Source organism: Salvelinus alpinus, chromosome 5 (genome assembly GCF_045679555.1).
Source record: "Salvelinus alpinus chromosome 5, SLU_Salpinus.1, whole genome shotgun sequence".
In the NCBI taxonomy this organism is placed as follows: Eukaryota; Metazoa; Chordata; class Actinopteri; order Salmoniformes; family Salmonidae; genus Salvelinus; species Salvelinus alpinus.
Window position 1 is genome coordinate 9,103,354 of NC_092090.1, and position 18,473 is coordinate 9,121,826.

The 18,473-nt window shown below is 42.2% G+C and overlaps 1 protein-coding gene across 1 annotated transcript; it reads left to right on the forward strand.

Moving 5' to 3' along the window:
- The first annotated feature begins 302 nt into the window (after positions 1–302).
- Positions 303–12,935, forward strand: LOC139575486 (gamma-aminobutyric acid receptor-associated protein-like 2). Its single transcript, XM_071400488.1, has 4 exons — positions 303–613; positions 1,912–1,967; positions 5,212–5,384; positions 12,346–12,935. The coding sequence occupies exons 1-4, from the start codon at positions 580–582 to the stop codon at positions 12,434–12,436; spliced, it is 354 nt and encodes a 117-aa protein (XP_071256589.1). The 5' UTR covers positions 303–579; the 3' UTR covers positions 12,437–12,935.
- Positions 12,936–18,473: the final 5,538 nt, after the last annotated feature.

Sequence of the window (18,473 nt, forward strand, 5' to 3'; positions counted from 1 at the left end):
AATCCTAACCCTTACCCCAAAACTTAACCAGAACCCTTATCCTAACATTAACCATTTTAAATGTAAATTCAAAGGGGTAATGTCGGATTGGAATGATCCAGAACAGCAAGTACCGTTTAAAAAAAGGAACGAAAGTAGACTGAGATCCTAGATATGCTCCAGAGATACAAACTCTGTACATGCCGGCTCCTAGGTTATAGCAGACTGTTAGCTACGTCTTTATCGTGTGGATTGGTGATTGGACGTTAAACACGCAGACGTGAAACACCGAGGCGTTGTAAAGATCTGATATTGTGCGCAGCATGTGTGTCTCTGAACCGCACCCAGTCGAATCAGCCTCCTTCCCCCTGCGATGTGATTGTACAGTCCCATAGTGACGTCATCCCCTGGGCAACGCTACGGCCGAGTGAGACGTGTTTTGCTACATTGTTGACGTTCTCGGTCAACATTTTTACATTGTTTTCAGTTTTAGGAATAGAGCAATAGCAATCATTTTTTGTTGTTGTCACGGTCTGATTTCTCACCAACTCTCTACGATTTTTACTGCGCGTCGAGCAAACTCTCCCGGAATCAGGCACCATGAAATGGATGTTCAAAGAGGATCATTCTCTGGGTAAAGGGGGTTACTTGTTTCATAACAGGCAAATAGGAAAATTGTCAATATAGGAACAAATATGTATCTCCTCTGGGTTCTTCATCTTTTAAAAAAAATGGCAATTGCTGATTATGATTGGCTACTTTTCTGCACTAACATTGGCTGACTGTAGTGACCCAGCCGCTCAGATGTTGTTGAGTCCTTTGGTTACAAAATAACATTACGAAGTTAATCGAAATTGTATGTCGACGTTACTTAATGTTTTGTGCAAAAGACATTAGTCAAATATTGCATATGGATTGGTTGTTTAATTGGCTAAATGTGCTTATGCGTCTTCATTTTGAATCGCCTCGATCCAGACATGTCGTTCCTATTGACATGACAACTGATATGATAGTGATATTGAAAGTAAATAGATCATATCCAATAGGACTAGGCCTATTCGTTCTAACAAACATTTGGCAAAATGTTGTCTCAATCATTCTCTGCTCCTGACGCATGTCATATCCCCTGAACATTAGGTTATTATCGTGATAACATTACGTTATATGGCTGAAATATGCTTACATAACATGGCAAAAACGATGTATATCTTTTAACAAAAGTCTCCTAAAAATATTATTTCAGTTTTCTTGAGTTTTCTTTTCCCTTTTATTACATATTTTGGATATAGGCCACACCTGTATGGTTTATGTGTTAGATTGACACAGAGAAGTAGCCTAGGGGAAATATTGACATAATTATCCCAGTGAATTGGCAGCTTTTGCCAGTGATTACCCAGAGTGCATCTGATGTCCAACAGCTGCTGCTGATGCCTGTGGATCTCGGTCAGGCAACGTCATGTGACCTCTCCTCAAATGTTGATCCTCCTGTCACAGCCTCCCAAGAGGGTATGTTCCAAATGGAACCCTATTCCCTATATAGTGCACTAAAGTAGTGCACTACACTAAAGTGCACTAAAGTAGTATAGTGCACTAAAGTAGTGCACTACACAGGGTATAGGGGGCCATTTGGAACACAGCCCTGCTCGTTGGTGAACTGAGTAGGTCAGGGGGCAACCCACCGGCCTGTTCTACTAATCTAGTGGCTCTTAAGGTTCTTGGTTAGCTGAATCAGCAGGTTCAGAGTAAAGGCTGGAGTACAACGCCTACCCTCTCGGTAGCTAGGAGGACTTGAAACATGTTGTATTACTGTACTGATGACAATGTAACACCCTTCACAACATCTCTGAATCCGTCTCATTCTTCTCAACAGAACATCTGTGTATAGAGTCGACCGTTCATAACATCTCTCAATCCGTCTCTGTTTTTCAACAGAACATCGGTGTATAGAGTCGGCCAAAATACGCAGCAAGTACCCAGATCGGGTTCCGGTGAGTGAGACGGGTTTTCACTGGGTGTGGATGTTTTGTTGTATCTTTATGTGGACAGGGAGTCATGCTGAGACCAATGTCTCTTTTACAGATGCAAATAAACACATCAATATGAAATGCAAAACAGATATACAAAACGCTATAATAGAAACTAAGCACATTCTTCAGTAAAAAGGTCCTCAATCAGTCTGAATTGCCCTAGAGGCATATTATTCCAAGTAAGGTACAAAACATGAGTTACCTAACTCTGTAGGGACCGAAGGAATGTCCATTTGTTTACTCCATGTGTAACTCTGTGTTGTTGTCTGTGTCACACTGCTTTGCTTTATCTTGGCCAGGTCGCAGTTGTAAATTAGAACTTGTTCTCAACTAGCCTACATGGTGAAATAAAAAAATAAAATTTAGCCCTGAGACCGGCTACGTTTTGGATATTATTCCAAGTTGCAAAAAAACAACAACATTGATTTGCCTAATTTTGTAGGGACCGAAGGAATGTCCATTTAGCCCTGAGCCCTGTATTCATACCCCTTGACTTATTCCACATTTTGTTGTGTTACAGCTTGAATTTAAAATGGGAAAAATATATTTTTTAAATCTCATCTACACACCGTGCCCCATAATGATGAAGTGAAAACATGTTTATTTATTTTTTTAATTTAAAGGAAATAAAGACATACAGTGCATTCGGGAAAGTATTCAGACCCCTTGACTTTTTACACATTTTGTTACGTTACAGCCTTATACTAAAATGGATTGAATAGTTTCCCCCCCACGTAAGTACAGTATTCACACCCCTGATTCAATACATGTTAGAATCACGTTTGGTAGTGATTACAGCTGTGTATCTTTCTGGGTAAGTCTCTGAGAGCTTTGCACACCTGGTTTGTACAATATTTGCCCATTATTCTTTCAAAATTCTTCAAGCTCTGTCAGAGTGGTTGTTGATCATTGCTAGACGATCATGCCATAGATTTTCAAGATGATTTAGTCAAAACTGTATCTCGGCTACTCACATTCACTCTCTTCCTGGAAAGCAACCACAGTGTAGATTTGGCCTTGTGTTTTAGGTTATTATCATGCTGAATGGTGAATGCTTAGCTCCATCCGTTTCTTTTTATCCTGAATAACTCCCTAGTCCTTAAAGATGACAAGCATACCCATAACATGATGCAGCCACCACTATGCTGGAAAATATGGAGAGTGGTACTCAGTAATGTGTTGTATTGGATTTGCTCCAAACTTAACAATTTGTAATCAGGACAAAAAGTCAATTGCTTTGGCACAGTTTTTGCAGTATTAGTTTGGTGCCTTGTTGCAAACAGGATGCATGTTTTGTAATATTTTTTTATTCTGTACAGGCTTCCTTCTTTTCACTCTGTCAGTTAGATTAGTATTGCGGAATAATTACAAAGTTGTTGATCCATCCTCAGTTTTCTCCTATCACAGCCATTAAAACTCTGTAACTGTTTTAAAGTCCCTATTGGCCTTGTGTTGAAATTTTATATTTGCTCTCCAGCAACTGCGTTAGGAAGGACGTCTGTAACTCTGTAGTGACGGGGTGTATTTATACACCATCCAACGTCTTATTAATAACACCATGCTCAAAGGGATATTCAATGTCTGATTATTATTTTAATTTTTTTAAATAATGTTTTACAGTCATCTTTCCAATAGGTGCCCTTCTTTGCTAGGCATTGGAAAACATCCCTGGTCTTTGTAGTTGAATCTGTGTTTGATATTCACCTCCCGACTGAGGGACCGTACAGATAATTGTATGTGTGGAGTATAGAGATGAGGTAGTCATTCAAAAATCATGTTAAACACTATTATTACACACACAGTGAGTCAATGCAACTTATTATTGTGACTTGTTAAGCACATTGTTCCTCCTGAACTGTATTTAGGCTAACCAGTAAAGGGGTTGAATACTTATTGACTCAAACCATTTCAGCTTACATTTTTTTAATACATTTCTGAGAAACATAATTCCACTTTGACATTATGGGGTATTGTGTGTAGGCCAGTGACAACATCTCTATTTAATCTATTTTAACTTCAGGCTGTAACGCAACACGTTTTGGAAAAAGGGGAGCCGAGTACTTTGTGAAGTGACTGTAACTGCGTTGACAGTCATTGATCTACAAGTCATTTTACATACCGAACATCAGTAGCCTGGTCCAGCTGTGCGCACCGTGCCCCGTTTCACACGCTGACCATCGCAAAGGCAGACGGCCTGTTCCTGATCTTGTACATCTGCGCGGCACTTTCAGCATTCAAATGCTAAAATGTCTTCCGTAATATTATCAACCAGCTCTCACAGTCTCATGTCCGAATTAGACATTTATCCATGTTTCTGAAATGTCTAATTTCAAAGTGTTTTGTTACTGCTCTATCGTTCTAAGGTTAAGTTTAGCCGTTAAGGTTTAGGATTGGCTTAAAACCAAAAGATAAAACAACTTTCTATCGCTGGATTTGAACATGCAACCTTTTGGAACCAGAGGTAGATGCTTAAGGTATGCCCCGTCCACAACACCCTTAGCAAAAACCAAAGCCTTCTTGAAGGTAACGCTCACTGTTGCCTCCTAGTGGCTGGTGGTTTCCACGTCACCTCCCGACGTCCTCAGACATGGATAGACTGTCAAATACTGACTTGTATCACGGGCGACCTGGCTGGATACTAGGCTTTATTAGTTGAGGGACAACCTATGTCATTTGCTAGGTTATTGTTATCTATCCACTGTTGAAAAATTTTATCAGCAAAACATGAATTAGTGGGTGATGGTGATTTTCAGGACTAAAGTAGGGAGACAATCAGGCTACAATCTTTATTGTTCCAGGAGGGCAATTTTATGTGAACACTTATAAACATCCAATACGACATGACTCTGTGTTGTCTGTTTTGTAGGTGATCGTGGAGAAGGTGTCTGGGTCTCAGATTGTGTCTGTTTTGTAGGTGATCGTGGAGAAGGTGTCTGGGTCTCAGATTGTGTCTGTTTTTGTAGGTGATCGTGGAGAAGGTGTCTGGGTCTCAGATTGTGTCTGTTTTGTAGGTGATCGTGGAGAAGGTGTCTGGGTCTCAGATTGTGTCTGTTTTTGTAGGTGATCGTGGAGAAGGTGTCTGGGTCTCAGATTGTGTCTGTTTTTGTAGGTGATCGTGGAGAAGGTGTCTGGGTCTCAGATTGTGTCTGTTTTGTAGGTGATCGTGGAGAAGGTGTCTGGGTCTCAGATTGTGTCTGTTTTGTAGGTGATCGTGGAGAAGGTGTCTGGGTCTCAGATTGTGGACATCGACAAGAGGAAGTATTTGGTGCCCTCTGACATCACGGTGGCCCAGTTCATGTGGATCATCAGGAAACGCATCCAGCTGCCCTCGGAGAAGGCCATCTTCCTCTTCGTCGATAAGACCGTGCCTCAGTCCAGGTTCGGGAACTCCTAAACACTCAGTGGAATAATCTGAAATGGCACCTCAGAAACGATATTTCCCCAAGTTGAATAGATAAAACACTGCTTTTAGCCACTGACGTTCTCAAACACTGACCACACCGGGCAAATATACTAGAGGCTGGGTTTAACCAGGTTAGCCTGGGACATGAGTTATAGATATTGACAAGCTGGTAGGTTAACCTGGGACATGAGTTATAGATATTGACAAGCTGGTAGGTTAACCTGGGACATGAGTTATAGATATTGACAAGCTGGTAGGTTAACCTGGGACATGAGTTATAGAGATTGACAAGCTGGTAGGTTAACCTGGGACATGAGTTATAGATATAGACAAGCTGGTAGGTTAGCCTGGGACATGAGTTATAGATATTGACAAGCTGGTAGGTTAACCTGGGTTAGAACTGGGTTAACCTGGGACATGAGTTATAGATATTGACAAGCTGGTAGGTTAGCCTGGGACATGAGTTATAGATATTGACAAGCTGATAGGTTAACCTGGGACATGAGTTATAGAGATTGACAAGCTGGTAGGTTAACCTGGGACATGAGTTATAGATATTGACAAGCTGGTAGGTTAACCTGGGACATGAGTTATAGATATTGACAAGCTGGTAGGTTAACCTGGGACATGAGTTATAGAGATTGACAAGCTGGTGGGTTAACCTGGGACATGAGTTATAGAGATTGACAAGCTGCTGGGTTAACCTGGGTTAGAACTGGGTTAACCTGGGACATGAGTTATAGATATTGACAAGCTGGTAGGTTAACCTGGGACATGAGTTATAGATATTGACAAGCTGGTAGGTTAACCTGGGACATGAGTTATAGAGATTGACAAACTGGTAGGTTAACCTGGGACATGAGTTATAGAGATTGACAAACTGGTAGGTTAACCTGGGACATGAGTTATAGAGATTTACAAACTGGTAGGTTAACCTGGGACATGAGTTATAGAGATTGACAAGCTGGTAGGTTAACCTGGGACATGAGTTATAGAGATTGACAAACTGGTAGGTTAACCTGGGACATGAGTTATAGAGATTGACAAGCTGGTAGGTTAACCTGGGACATGAGTTATAGAGATTGACAAACTGATGGGTTAACCTGGGACATTAGTTATAGATATTGACAAGCTGGTAGGTTAACCTGGGACATGAGTTATAGAGATTGACAAGCTGGTAGGTTAACCTGGGACATGAGTTATAGAGATTGACAAGCTGGTAGGTTAACCTGGGACATGAGTTATAGTGATATACAACCTGGGTTAGAACTGGGTTAACCTGGGACATGAGTTATAGAGATTGACAAGCTGGGTTAGAACTGGGTTAACCTGGGACATGAGTTATAGATATAGACAAGCTGGTGGGTTAACCTGGGACATGAGTTATAGAGATAGACAAGCTGGTAGGTTAACCTGGGACATGAGTTATAGATATAGACAAGCTGGTGGGTTAACCTGGGACATGAGTTATAGAGATTGACAAGCTGGTAGGTTAACCTGGGACATGAGTTATAGATATTGACAAGCTGGTAGGTTAGCCTGGGACATGAGTTATAGATATTGACAAGCTGATAGGTTAACCTGGGACATGAGTTATAGAGATTGACAAGCTGGTAGGTTAACCTGGGACATGAGTTATAGATATTGACAAGCTGGTAGGTTAACCTGGGACATGAGTTATAGAGATTGACAAGCTGGTGGGTTAACCTGGGACATGAGTTATAGAGATTGACAAGCTGCTGGGTTAACCTGGGTTAGAACTGGGTTAACCTGGGACATGAGTTATAGATATTGACAAGCTGGTAGGTTAACCTGGGACATGAGTTATAGATATTGACAAGCTGGTAGGTTAACCTGGGACATGAGTTATAGAGATTGACAAACTGGTAGGTTAACCTGGGACATGAGTTATAGAGATTGACAAGCTGGTAGGTTAACCTGGGACATGAGTTATAGAGATTGACAAACTGATGGGTTAACCTGGGACATTAGTTATAGATATTGACAAGCTGGTAGGTTAACCTGGGACATGAGTTATAGAGATTGACAAGCTGGTAGGTTAACCTGGGACATGAGTTATAGAGATTGACAAGCTGGTAGGTTAACCTGGGACATGAGTTATAGTGATATACAACCTGGGTTAGAACTGGTTAACCTGGGACATGAGTTATAGAGATTGACAAGCTGGGTTAGAACTGGGTTAACCTGGGACATGAGTTATAGATATAGACAAGCTGGTGGGTTAACCTGGGACATGAGTTATAGAGATAGACAAGCTGGTAGGTTAACCTGGGACATGAGTTATAGATATAGACAAGCTGGTGGGTTAACCTGGGACATGAGTTATAGAGATAGACAAGCTGGTGGGTTAACCTGGGACATGAGTTATAGATATAGACAAGCTGGTAGGTTAACCTGGGACATGAGTTATAGAGATAGACAAGCTGGTGGGTTAACCTGGGACATGAGTTATAGATATAGACAAGCTGGTAGGTTAACCTGGGACATGAGTTATAGAGATTGACAAGCTGGGTTAGAACTGGGTTAACCTGGGACATGAGTTATAGATATTGACAAGCTGGTAGGTTAACCTGGGACATGAGTTATAGAGATTGACAAGCTGGTAGGTTAACCTGGGACATGAGTTATAGAGATTGACAAGCTGGTAGGTTAACCTGGGACATGAGTTATAGATATAGACAAGCTGGTGGGTTAACCTGGGACATGAGTTATAGAGATTGACAAGCTCACACACCAGCTGCTCTAAAGGGCTTTATTCTGGTACCCATGGCAACAATGTTGGTACAGGAATATGAACCCCACTCCTCATTGGTTCATAGTTTGACCTCAATGCCCTTTGTCTCTTCCTCAATAAGACACAGCATCCAGGTCCTGGTCTGAACCCACAGATACTAGTGGCTGCTGGGTCCTGGTCTGAACCCACAGATACTAGTGGCTGCTGGGTTGGGTCCTGGTCTGAACCCATAGATACTAGTGGCTGCTGGGTTGGGTCCTGGTCTGAACCCACAGATACTAGTGGTTGCTGGGTTGGGTCCTGGTCTGAACCCACAGATACTAGTGGCTGCTGGGTTGGGTCCTGGTCTGAACCCACAGATACTAGTGGCTGCTGGGTTGGGTCCTGGTCTGAACCCACAGATACTAGTGGCTGCTGGGTTGGGTCCTGGTCTGAACCCACAGATACTAGTGGCTGCTGGGTTGGGTCCTGGTCTGAACCCACAGATACTAGTGGCTGCTGGGTTGGGTCCTGGTCTGAACCCACAGATACTAGTGGCTGCTGGGTTGGGTCCTGGTCTGAACCCACAGATACTAGTGGCTGCTGGGTTGGGTCCTGGTCTGAACCCACAGATACTAGTGGCTGCTGGGTTGGGTCCTGGTCTGAACCCACAGATACTAGTGGCTGCTGGGTTGGGTCCTGGTCTGATCCCACAGATACTAGTGGCTGCTGGGTTGGGTCCTGGTCTGAACCCACAGATAGTAGTGGCTGCTGGGTTGGGTCCTGGTCTGAACCCACAGATACTAGTGGCTGCTGGGTTGGGTCCTGGTCTGAACCCACAGATACTAGTGGCTGCTGGGTTGGGTCCTGGTCTGAACCCACAGATACTAGTGGCTGCTGGGTTGGGTCCTGGTCTGAACCCACAGATACTAGTGGCTGCTGGGTGTGTCCTGGTCTGAACCCACAGATACTAGTGGCTGCTGGGTTGGGTCCTGGTCTGAACCCACAGATACTAGTGGCTGTTGGGTTGGGTCCTGGTCTGAACCCACAGATACTAGTGGCTGTTGGGTTGGGTCCTGGTCTGAACCCACAGATACTAGTGGCTGCCGGGTTGGGTCCTGGTCTGAACCCACAGATACTAGTGGCTGCTGGGTTGGGTCCTGGTCTGAACCCACAGATACTAGTGGCTGCTGGGTTGGGTCCTGGTCTGAACCCACAGATACTAGTGGCTGCTGGGTTGGGTCCTGGTCTGAACCCACAGATACTAGTGGCTGTTGGGTTGGGTCCTGGTCTGAACCCACAGATACTAGTGGCTGCCGGGTTGGGTCCTGGTCTGAACCCACAGATACTAGTGGCTGCTGGGTTGGGTCCTGGTCTGAACCCACAGATACTAGTGGCTGTTGGGTTGGGTCCTGGTCTGAACCCACAGATACTAGTGGCTGCTGGGTTGGGTCCTGGTCTGAACCCACAGATAGTAGTGGCTGCTGGGTTGGGTCCTGGTCTGAACCCACAGATACTAGTGGCTGCTGGGTTGGGTCCTGGTCTGAACCCACAGATACTAGTGGCTGCTGGGTTGGGTCCCGGTCTGAACCCACAGATACTAGTCGCTGCTGGGTTGGGTCCTGGTCTGAACCCACAGATACTAGTGGCTGCTGGGTTGGTTCCTGGTCTGAACCCACAGATACTAGTGGCTGCTGGGTTGGGTCCTGGTCTGAACCCACAGATACTAGTGGCTGCTGGGTTGGGTCCTGGTCTGAACCCACAGATACTAGTGGCTGCTGGGTTGGGTCCTGGTCTGAACCCACAGATAGTAGTGGCTGCTGGGTTGGGTCCTGGTCTGAACCCACAGATAGTAGTGGCTGCTGGGTTGGGTCCTGGTCTGAACCCACAGATACTAGTGGCTGCTGGGTTGGGTCCTGGTCTGAACCCACAGATACTAGTGGCTGCTGGGTTGGGTCCTGGTCTGAACCCACAGATACTAGTGGCTGCTGGGTTGGGTCCTGGTTCGCTGCTCCCACAGAATATCCTTTAGCTTTAGTTATACACAAATACAGTGCATTCGGGAAAGTATTCAGACCCCTTGACTTTTTCTGCAGTTTGTTACGTTTACAGCCTTATTCCAAAATTTATAAAATAGTTTTTTTCCATCAAGCTACCCACAATAACCCATAATGACAAAGCTAAGAGGATTTGTTAGAAATTGTCGCTAATTTATCAAAAATAAGTATTTACATAAGTATTCAGACCCTTTACTCAGTACTTTGTTGAAGCACCTTTGGCAGCGATTACAGCATCGAGTCTTCTTGGGTATGAAACTTGGCACAACTGTATTTGGAGTTTCTCCCATTCTTCTCTGCAGATCCTCTCAAGCTCTGTCAGGTTGGATGGGGAGCATTGCCGCACAGCTATTTTCAGGTCTCTCCAGAGATGTTCGATCAGGTTCAAGTCCAGGCTCTGGCAGGGCCACTCAAGGACATTCAGAGACTTCCTGAAGCCCCTCCTGCGTTGTCTTGGCTGTGTGCTTCGGGTCGTTGTCCTGTTAGAAGGTGGACCTTAGGCCCAGTCTGGGGTCCTGAGTGCTGTGGAGAAGCTTTTCATCAAGGATCTCTCTGTACTTTGCCTCAATCCTGACTAGTCTCCCAGTCCCTGCCACTGAAAAACATCCCCACACCATGATGCTGCCACCACAATTCTTCACCGTAGGGATGGTGCCAGGTTTCTTCCAGACATGATGCTTGGCATTCAGGCCAGAGTATCTTGTTTCTCATGGTCTGAGAGTCTTTAAGTGCCTTTTGTCAAACTCCAAGTGGGCTGTCATGTCCGTTTTTATTGAGGAGTGGCTTCCGTCTGGCCACTCTACCATAAAGGCCTGATTGGTGGAGTGCTGCAGAGATGGTTGTCCTTCTGGAAGGTTCTCCCATCTCCACAGAGGAACTCTAAAGCTCTGTCAGAGTGACCATCGGGTTCTTGGTCACTTCCCTGACCAAGGCCTTTCTCCCCCAATTGCTCAGTTTGGCCGGGCAGCCAGCTCTAGGAGTCTTGGTGGTTCCAAACTTCTTCCATTTAAGAATGAAGGAGGCCTCTGTGTTCTTGGGGAACGTCAATGCTGCAGACGTTTTTTGGTACCCTTCCCCAGATCTGTGCCTCCACACAATCCTGCCTCGGAGCTCTACGGACAATTCCTTCGACCTCATGGCTTGGTTTTTGCTCTGACATGCACTGTCCACTGTGGGACCTTTTTATATAGACACGTGTGTGCCTTTCCAAATAACTTCCAATCAATTAAATTTACCACAGGTGGTCTCCAATTAAGTTGTAGAAACATCTCAAGGATGCACATGAGCTCAATTTGGAGTCTCATAGCAAAGGGTCTGAATAATTATGTAAATATGTTTAAATACATTTCTAAAAACCAGTTTTTACTTGGTGTCATTATGGGGTATTGTGATGTCATTATGGGATATTGTGATGTCATTATGGGGTATTGTGATGTCATTATGGGGTATTGGGTGTAGATTGTTAAAAAAAAATATATTTACTCCATTTTAGAATAAGTCTGTAACGTAACAAAATGTGGAAAAAAGTCAAGAGGTCTGAATACTTTCGGAATGCGCTGTAAATTAAGGCCTGCATTCAATCTGGTCCATGTTAGATCCACGTTATGGCATTTTTAAAGGTATATTTTCCGATCTCAACAAACGTTGGGTAAAATGCCTTTTTAAAAGCCACATGGTCGGCTGTCCAGCGCGCTGCTCTATGAAATGAATCCCTGCCTAAAGCTTTATTAGTGTCGTATCAACACGACAGCAGTAAACAATGAACAGACATTACCAACACAACTGCAGTAAACAATGAACAGACATTACCAAACAGCCTGCAGATGATACCAGTCACTCAACTGGTATTTCAGATACATTGCTTCATTCTGTTGATGGTGACTCAACACTAAGCATTTAGATCTACTGCAACATTCCATCCCCTCTGTTCACTTGAGTAGTATGTGGAATGTGTTCCAAACGGCACCCTACTCCCTACATAGTGCACTACATTTGACCAGAGCCCTATGGGAGCCGTGTATATGGAATAGGTTGGCATTTGGGCCGCGCAGTCTGTTTACTACTCCCATTTCCTCCTTCTCTCTCTCCTTCTCTCTGCCTCTCTCTTCTCTCTCTCTCTGTGTTTTGTTGTGACTCCCGTTGCAGCATCACCATGGGACAGCTGTACGAGAAGGAGAAGGACGAGGACGGCTTTTTATACGTGGCGTACAGCGGAGAGAACACCTTCGGTGTCTAGACCCGCCATCGTCATCATCATAAGCCTTACTTACGACAGAATACAACACCTGGCCACCACCCTAACTGACACCCCCACCCCTGGGAGAAGCCCTGGGAAACCCCAGAGAAATGAAGTGAAATAAATAGATGAAGAGAGTGATCAGTTGAGAACCACCATGATGATGAGTCACCAGTCTGTCTAATCTATTCTGCACATGTTGTATCAATGCAGTACACATTCATATGTTTATTATTATTATTATTATGATGTTATGTATAGTGATACAAATTGGAATGACTGTTTTTGTTTCGTCTGATGTTTTGTGCTTTACTTTTAGTTTAGGTGCTTTTTGAGGTTGTTGGGGTTTTTTTTCATTCGTGAAATAATTTTTTTGTTTTGTTTTTTGAAGTTTCACTTTTAGTTTGGCTTTTATTCTTGAAGATTTATATTTCAAATAATTTTAACTATTTGAACGGTAAGGTAGCTGGATGACCTAACCAATAAAAAATGTGAATGATCCTTGTGTTTTTATTGACCTATACCAGGGTTCTTCCACTTCAGTCTAGGAGACCTGTTTGACTGTTTTGATCCAGCCCTAAAGTAACACAGACTGCTATTAAACAGGTTAAACAAGTTAAAGAAAGGTTCAATATCAAGTAACACAGACTGTTATTACACCATTATACCAGTTCATAAAGTAACAGACTGTTATTACAGCATTATACCAGTTCATAAAGTAACAGACTGTTATTACAGCATTATACCAGTTCATAAAGTAACAGACTGTTATTACAGCATTATACCAGTTCATAAAGTAACAGACTGTTATTACAGCCTTATACCAGTTCATAAAGTAACAGACTATTATTACAGCATTATACCAGTTCATAAAGTAACAGACTGTTATTACAGCATTATACCAGTTCATAAAGTAACACAGACTGTTATTACAGCATTATACCAGTTCATAAAGTAACAGACTGTTATTACAGCATTATACCAGTTCATAAAGTAACACAGACTGTTATTACAGCATTATACCAGTTCATAAAGTAACAGACTGTTATTACAGCATTATACCAGTTCATAAAGTAACACAGACTGTTATTACAGCATTATACCAGTTCATAAAGTAACAGACTGTTATTACAGCATTATACCAGTTCATAAAGTAACACAGACTGTTATTACAGCATTATACCAGTTAATAAAGTAACACAGACTGTTATTACAGCATTATACCAGTTCATAAAGTAACAGACTGTTATTACAGCATTATACCAGTTCATAAAGTAACAGACTGTTATTACAGCATTATACCAGTTCATAAAGTAACAGACTGTTATTACAGCATTATACCAGTTCATAAAGTAACAGACTGTTATTACAGCATTATACCAGTTCATAAAGTAACAGACTGTTATTACAGCATCATACCAGTTCATAAAGTAACAGACTGTTATTACAGCATTATACCAGTTCATAAAGTAACACAGACTGTTATTACAGCATTATACCAGTTCATAAAGTAACAGACTGTTATTACAGCATTATACCAGTTCATAAAGTAACACAGACTGTTATTACAGCATTATACCAGTTCATAAAGTAACAGACTGTTATTACAGCCTTATACCAGTTCATAATACAAATGAAATGTCTAGGAAGTTAGTTCCGTTTTGCTCCTGTAGATGGCATCAGTCAGTGTCGATGAGAGGATTTTGAAATGGTGTGTGACAGAGGTAGTCATACACTGAGTGTACAAAACATTAGGAACATTTCACGGTCAACAGTTTTCCATGTGTATCAACAATTGTCCACCACCCAAAGGACATCCAGCCAACTTGGGGGTGGCAGGTAGCCTAGTGGTTAGAGCGTTGGGCCAGTAACCAATAGGTTGCTGGATCGAATCCCAGAACCGACATTGTAAAAATCTGTCATTTTGCCCCTGAACAAGGCAGTTAACTGTTCCCCGGTAGGCCGTCATTGTAAATAAGAATTTATTCTTCACTGACTTGCCTAGTTAAGTTAAATAAATGAATAAAACGTGACACAACGGTCAAGCATCGCTGTAGAACACTGACTAACTGAGGCTGTTCTGATGGAAAAATGAATATCATAGAGAATTCTTCAGAATCATTTATTCATTTAAACAACCGCAGATGTGTGTGTGTGAAAAAATACAATATTTATATAGCAGAAAAGACCTAGTTACAACCCATTAATACATACAGGATATGTTTGAAATCATCAACAGCTTTATAAAATATAAAATAGGTTACTGAGTAGCTACATGTCAAATATTTTTACAGTTATAGAAAAATAAACAATTATAATTACATTGAACCTCTATACCAATCTCAGATAGGGTATTAACCTAGTACATTACATTTAACCTCCTCTATACCAATCTCAGATAGGGTATTAACCTAGTACATTACATTTAACCTCCTCTATACCAATCTCAGATAGGGTATTAACCTAGTACATTACATTGAACCTCTATACCAATCTCAGATAGGGTATTAACCAAGTACATTACAATGATCCTCCTCTATACCAATCTCAGATAGGGTATTAACCAAGTACATTACATTGAACCTCCTCTATAACAATCTCAGACAGGGTATTAACCTAGTACATTAAATTGATCCTCCTCTATACCAATCTCAGATAGGGTATTAATCTAGTACATTACATTTAACCTCCTCTATACCAATCTCAGATAGGGTATTAACCTAGTACATTACATTGATCCTCCTCTATACCAATCTCAGACAGGGTATTAACCTAGTACATTACATTGAACCTCCTCTATACCAATCTCAGATAGGGTATTAACATGCCTGACAAGGTTTGCGTCACTAATGGCAACCTATTCCCTTTATAGTGCACCACCAAGGGTTAGGGTGTTAGGGGGTGATGGTGGTTGATGACATCATCGTCGTCTTGGCAGCAGTCGATCTGCTCTCAATCTTGGTCACATGACTCTGGACCCAGGCTTCAGAAGGGTCAACACAAAATGTCTTCCCTTTCATTGTGGTGAAACTGCAACAGATACACAACACATTGTCTCTCAGAACATCCAGTCTATCATATTAATGCTTCATCTTGTCTTGTACAGTGTAGCCTGGATGTAGCCTGGTTCCAGATGTGTTTGTGCTATCATACCAACTCCTTGTCACTCCTGGTCATGTTTGGCATGACAAGGACTTGACGTGAAGGCACAAACAGATCTGGGACCAGGCTAGCCTAGATGGTTCCAGTTTACAGTAGACTATGTTTACTTACATCAGTGCTTTGTGAGGGCAGCTACTGGAAGTTGTTCTGAGAGAAACCACTTGTTTAAGAGGGATCCTCGGGCTGAATTTCATACAGCATTCAGGTGCTGTTTCCAACGAGATGACACCTGTAAACAAATGATCATAAACCACAGTTAACATAAAGATCTCCAGGTGGGTCTCCAACAGCGTATTACACAACATGTCTATTACTCACACACACACACACACACACACACACACACACACACACACACACACACACACACACACACACACACACACACACACACCCACAAACACACACACACACCTGCAGACGTCGTATGGAGGGAGCAGAGCAGTCCCAGGAGGAGTAGAGCAGTCAGGGTCTTCATGGTTCAGAGATGGTTGAGATGCTGAAGATTGTATTGGCTGAGATGGTCTCTGATGCTCTGGTCTCTGATGCTCTGGTCTCTGATGCTCTGGTCTCTGATGCTCTGGTCTCTGATGCTCTGGTCTCTGATGCTCTAGTCTCTGATGTTCTGGTCTCTGATGCTCTGGTCTGGTTCTGTGTCAGAAGTCTACCTGATGCTCTTGTTCTATGTCTGAGGTCTGATCTGACCTGTCTTTTATACAGAGAGCTGGTCCATCAGACCCATTGACAATTGACGAGGGAATCTCCCCTCTATTCCTTCATTCACTATGAATATCTTTCTAAGAACCAACATTCTGCCCTTCAGGTACCTCTTCCTCAATTCTCTGTAACTCTGTTTCCTCCAGGATGTTCAGCAGCGCTGCTATTTTCTGAAATACTCAGAATACATTTACCGGAGAATTGCATATCAAAGGAAGGCTATTAAAGGGGACTATATACTATGATACATTACATCAAATACAAGAAAAATTCAGATGAAATTAAATTCTCTAGATCATAACCAACTAGTTTGTAAGTAATACCTGAAATCAACTGTATCTTTCAACTTTTTAAAAGATTTTAGGATGTGTGCATATTGATTTAAAACCTGTAGAATACTGTTAACCTTTACATCATAGTGAAATTAAATCCTAGAATCTTTTTCTATCAATTAATCTCAGATTACTGTGGTTTGTGTCTTTCCTCCGTCAGGAAGGTTGGTGGTTTGATCCCTGATCGAGTCGGAACAAAAACATTCTGCAGTTCCTATGTCCATTATTGGACTAATAAATGAATGATATACAACCATTGATTCTTGAAGAATATAACTTATAAATGCTTCTTGAGCTTAGTTGAGCTGTCATACCCCATCAGAACCCAGAATATAAATTTATTTTACTACAATGTTAAAACAAAGTAAATGTAAAACACTCTGTATATCCTGAGAACGTGGTTAAAACTATAATATTGACATCATGGATGGTCAGTCCTTCCATCCGTAGCTCTGTCTATGAATTTGAGAGTGGTTACATTTGTCCAGACCCATCCCTAGCTTTTCACAGAAACAAGGACAGGAAATGTTTTGTTATTGTTTCAACTGCCGATAGTCTGTTTAAGGAGACGGGGTAAGGTAAGGAGACGGGGTAAGGTAAGGAGACGGGGTAAGGTCCTGCAACAGACTAGCGTTCTGTTCAGGGGGTGTACTTGTAACCTAAATCAACCTGCCTCTTGCTACAGAAACAGGTTAACACACACTATGGGCAGTTATGGACCGGACAAGACTACTGTACTCTCTGTATCTCTCCCCACACTCACACCAACTTCACTAGACTACTGTACTCTCTGTATCTCTCCCCACACTCACACCAACTTCACTAGACTACAGTATTCTCTGTATCTCTCTCCACACTCACACCAACTTCACTAGACTACTGTACTCTCTGTATCTCTACTCACACCAACTTCACTAGACTACTGTACTCTCTATATCTCTGCCCACACTCACACCAACTTCACACTCAGCAGAAACAGCCTTTAACTGTAAAATATATTTTCAAGAAATTCTAGAAAAATGATTCCATTATGTTCTGTATTCAAAATGACAGAAGACTTCCTGTAGACCTGCTATACAATCATACTGACTGACCCATCTGGTTATACAATCATACTGACTGTCCCATCTGGTTATACAATCATACTGACTGACCCATCTGGTTATACAATCATACTGACTGACCCATCTGGTTATACAATCATACTGACTGACCCATCTGGTTCTACAATCATACTGACTGTCCCATGTCTCTCCATCTATATAGTTTAACAGGGTTCAGTAGAAGATACATATTTAGCTGACACATTCACTGAACCAAGTATCCTGTTTCAGTTCAGAAAGATTCAAGTAAAGAGAGACGTCTCTTTTTAATTAACTCTCACTTCCCCTTTCTGTCATTAGAACTTCGTATGATGCAGATTACTGCGGTTTTTCTAAGTACAAACATTTGCAGCACTTTTCTCGCATTGCCATTCTCAAAATATTTCTAATAACTTGAAGCCAGAGTTCACAGTACTGCACAGAGTTACTGGTGGAAACAGGGAGGGACTGACAGTAACTGCACAGGCAAGCAAATAACAAACATTTTCATTAAAATACAGAATAATAAAAAAATGTGGTTTGAACGTTTCTTTCTTTGTGTGCAACCGTTTCTGAGCGTGTCGTTCCAGTTGTAGTGTTCTGTTGTGTGATGTCATAATGGTTTTATCTTGTACACTGCCAGTGTGATGTCATAATGGTTTTATCTTGTACACTGCCAGTGTGATGTCATAATGGTTTTATCTTGTACACTGCCAGTGTGATGTCATAATGGTTTTATCTTGT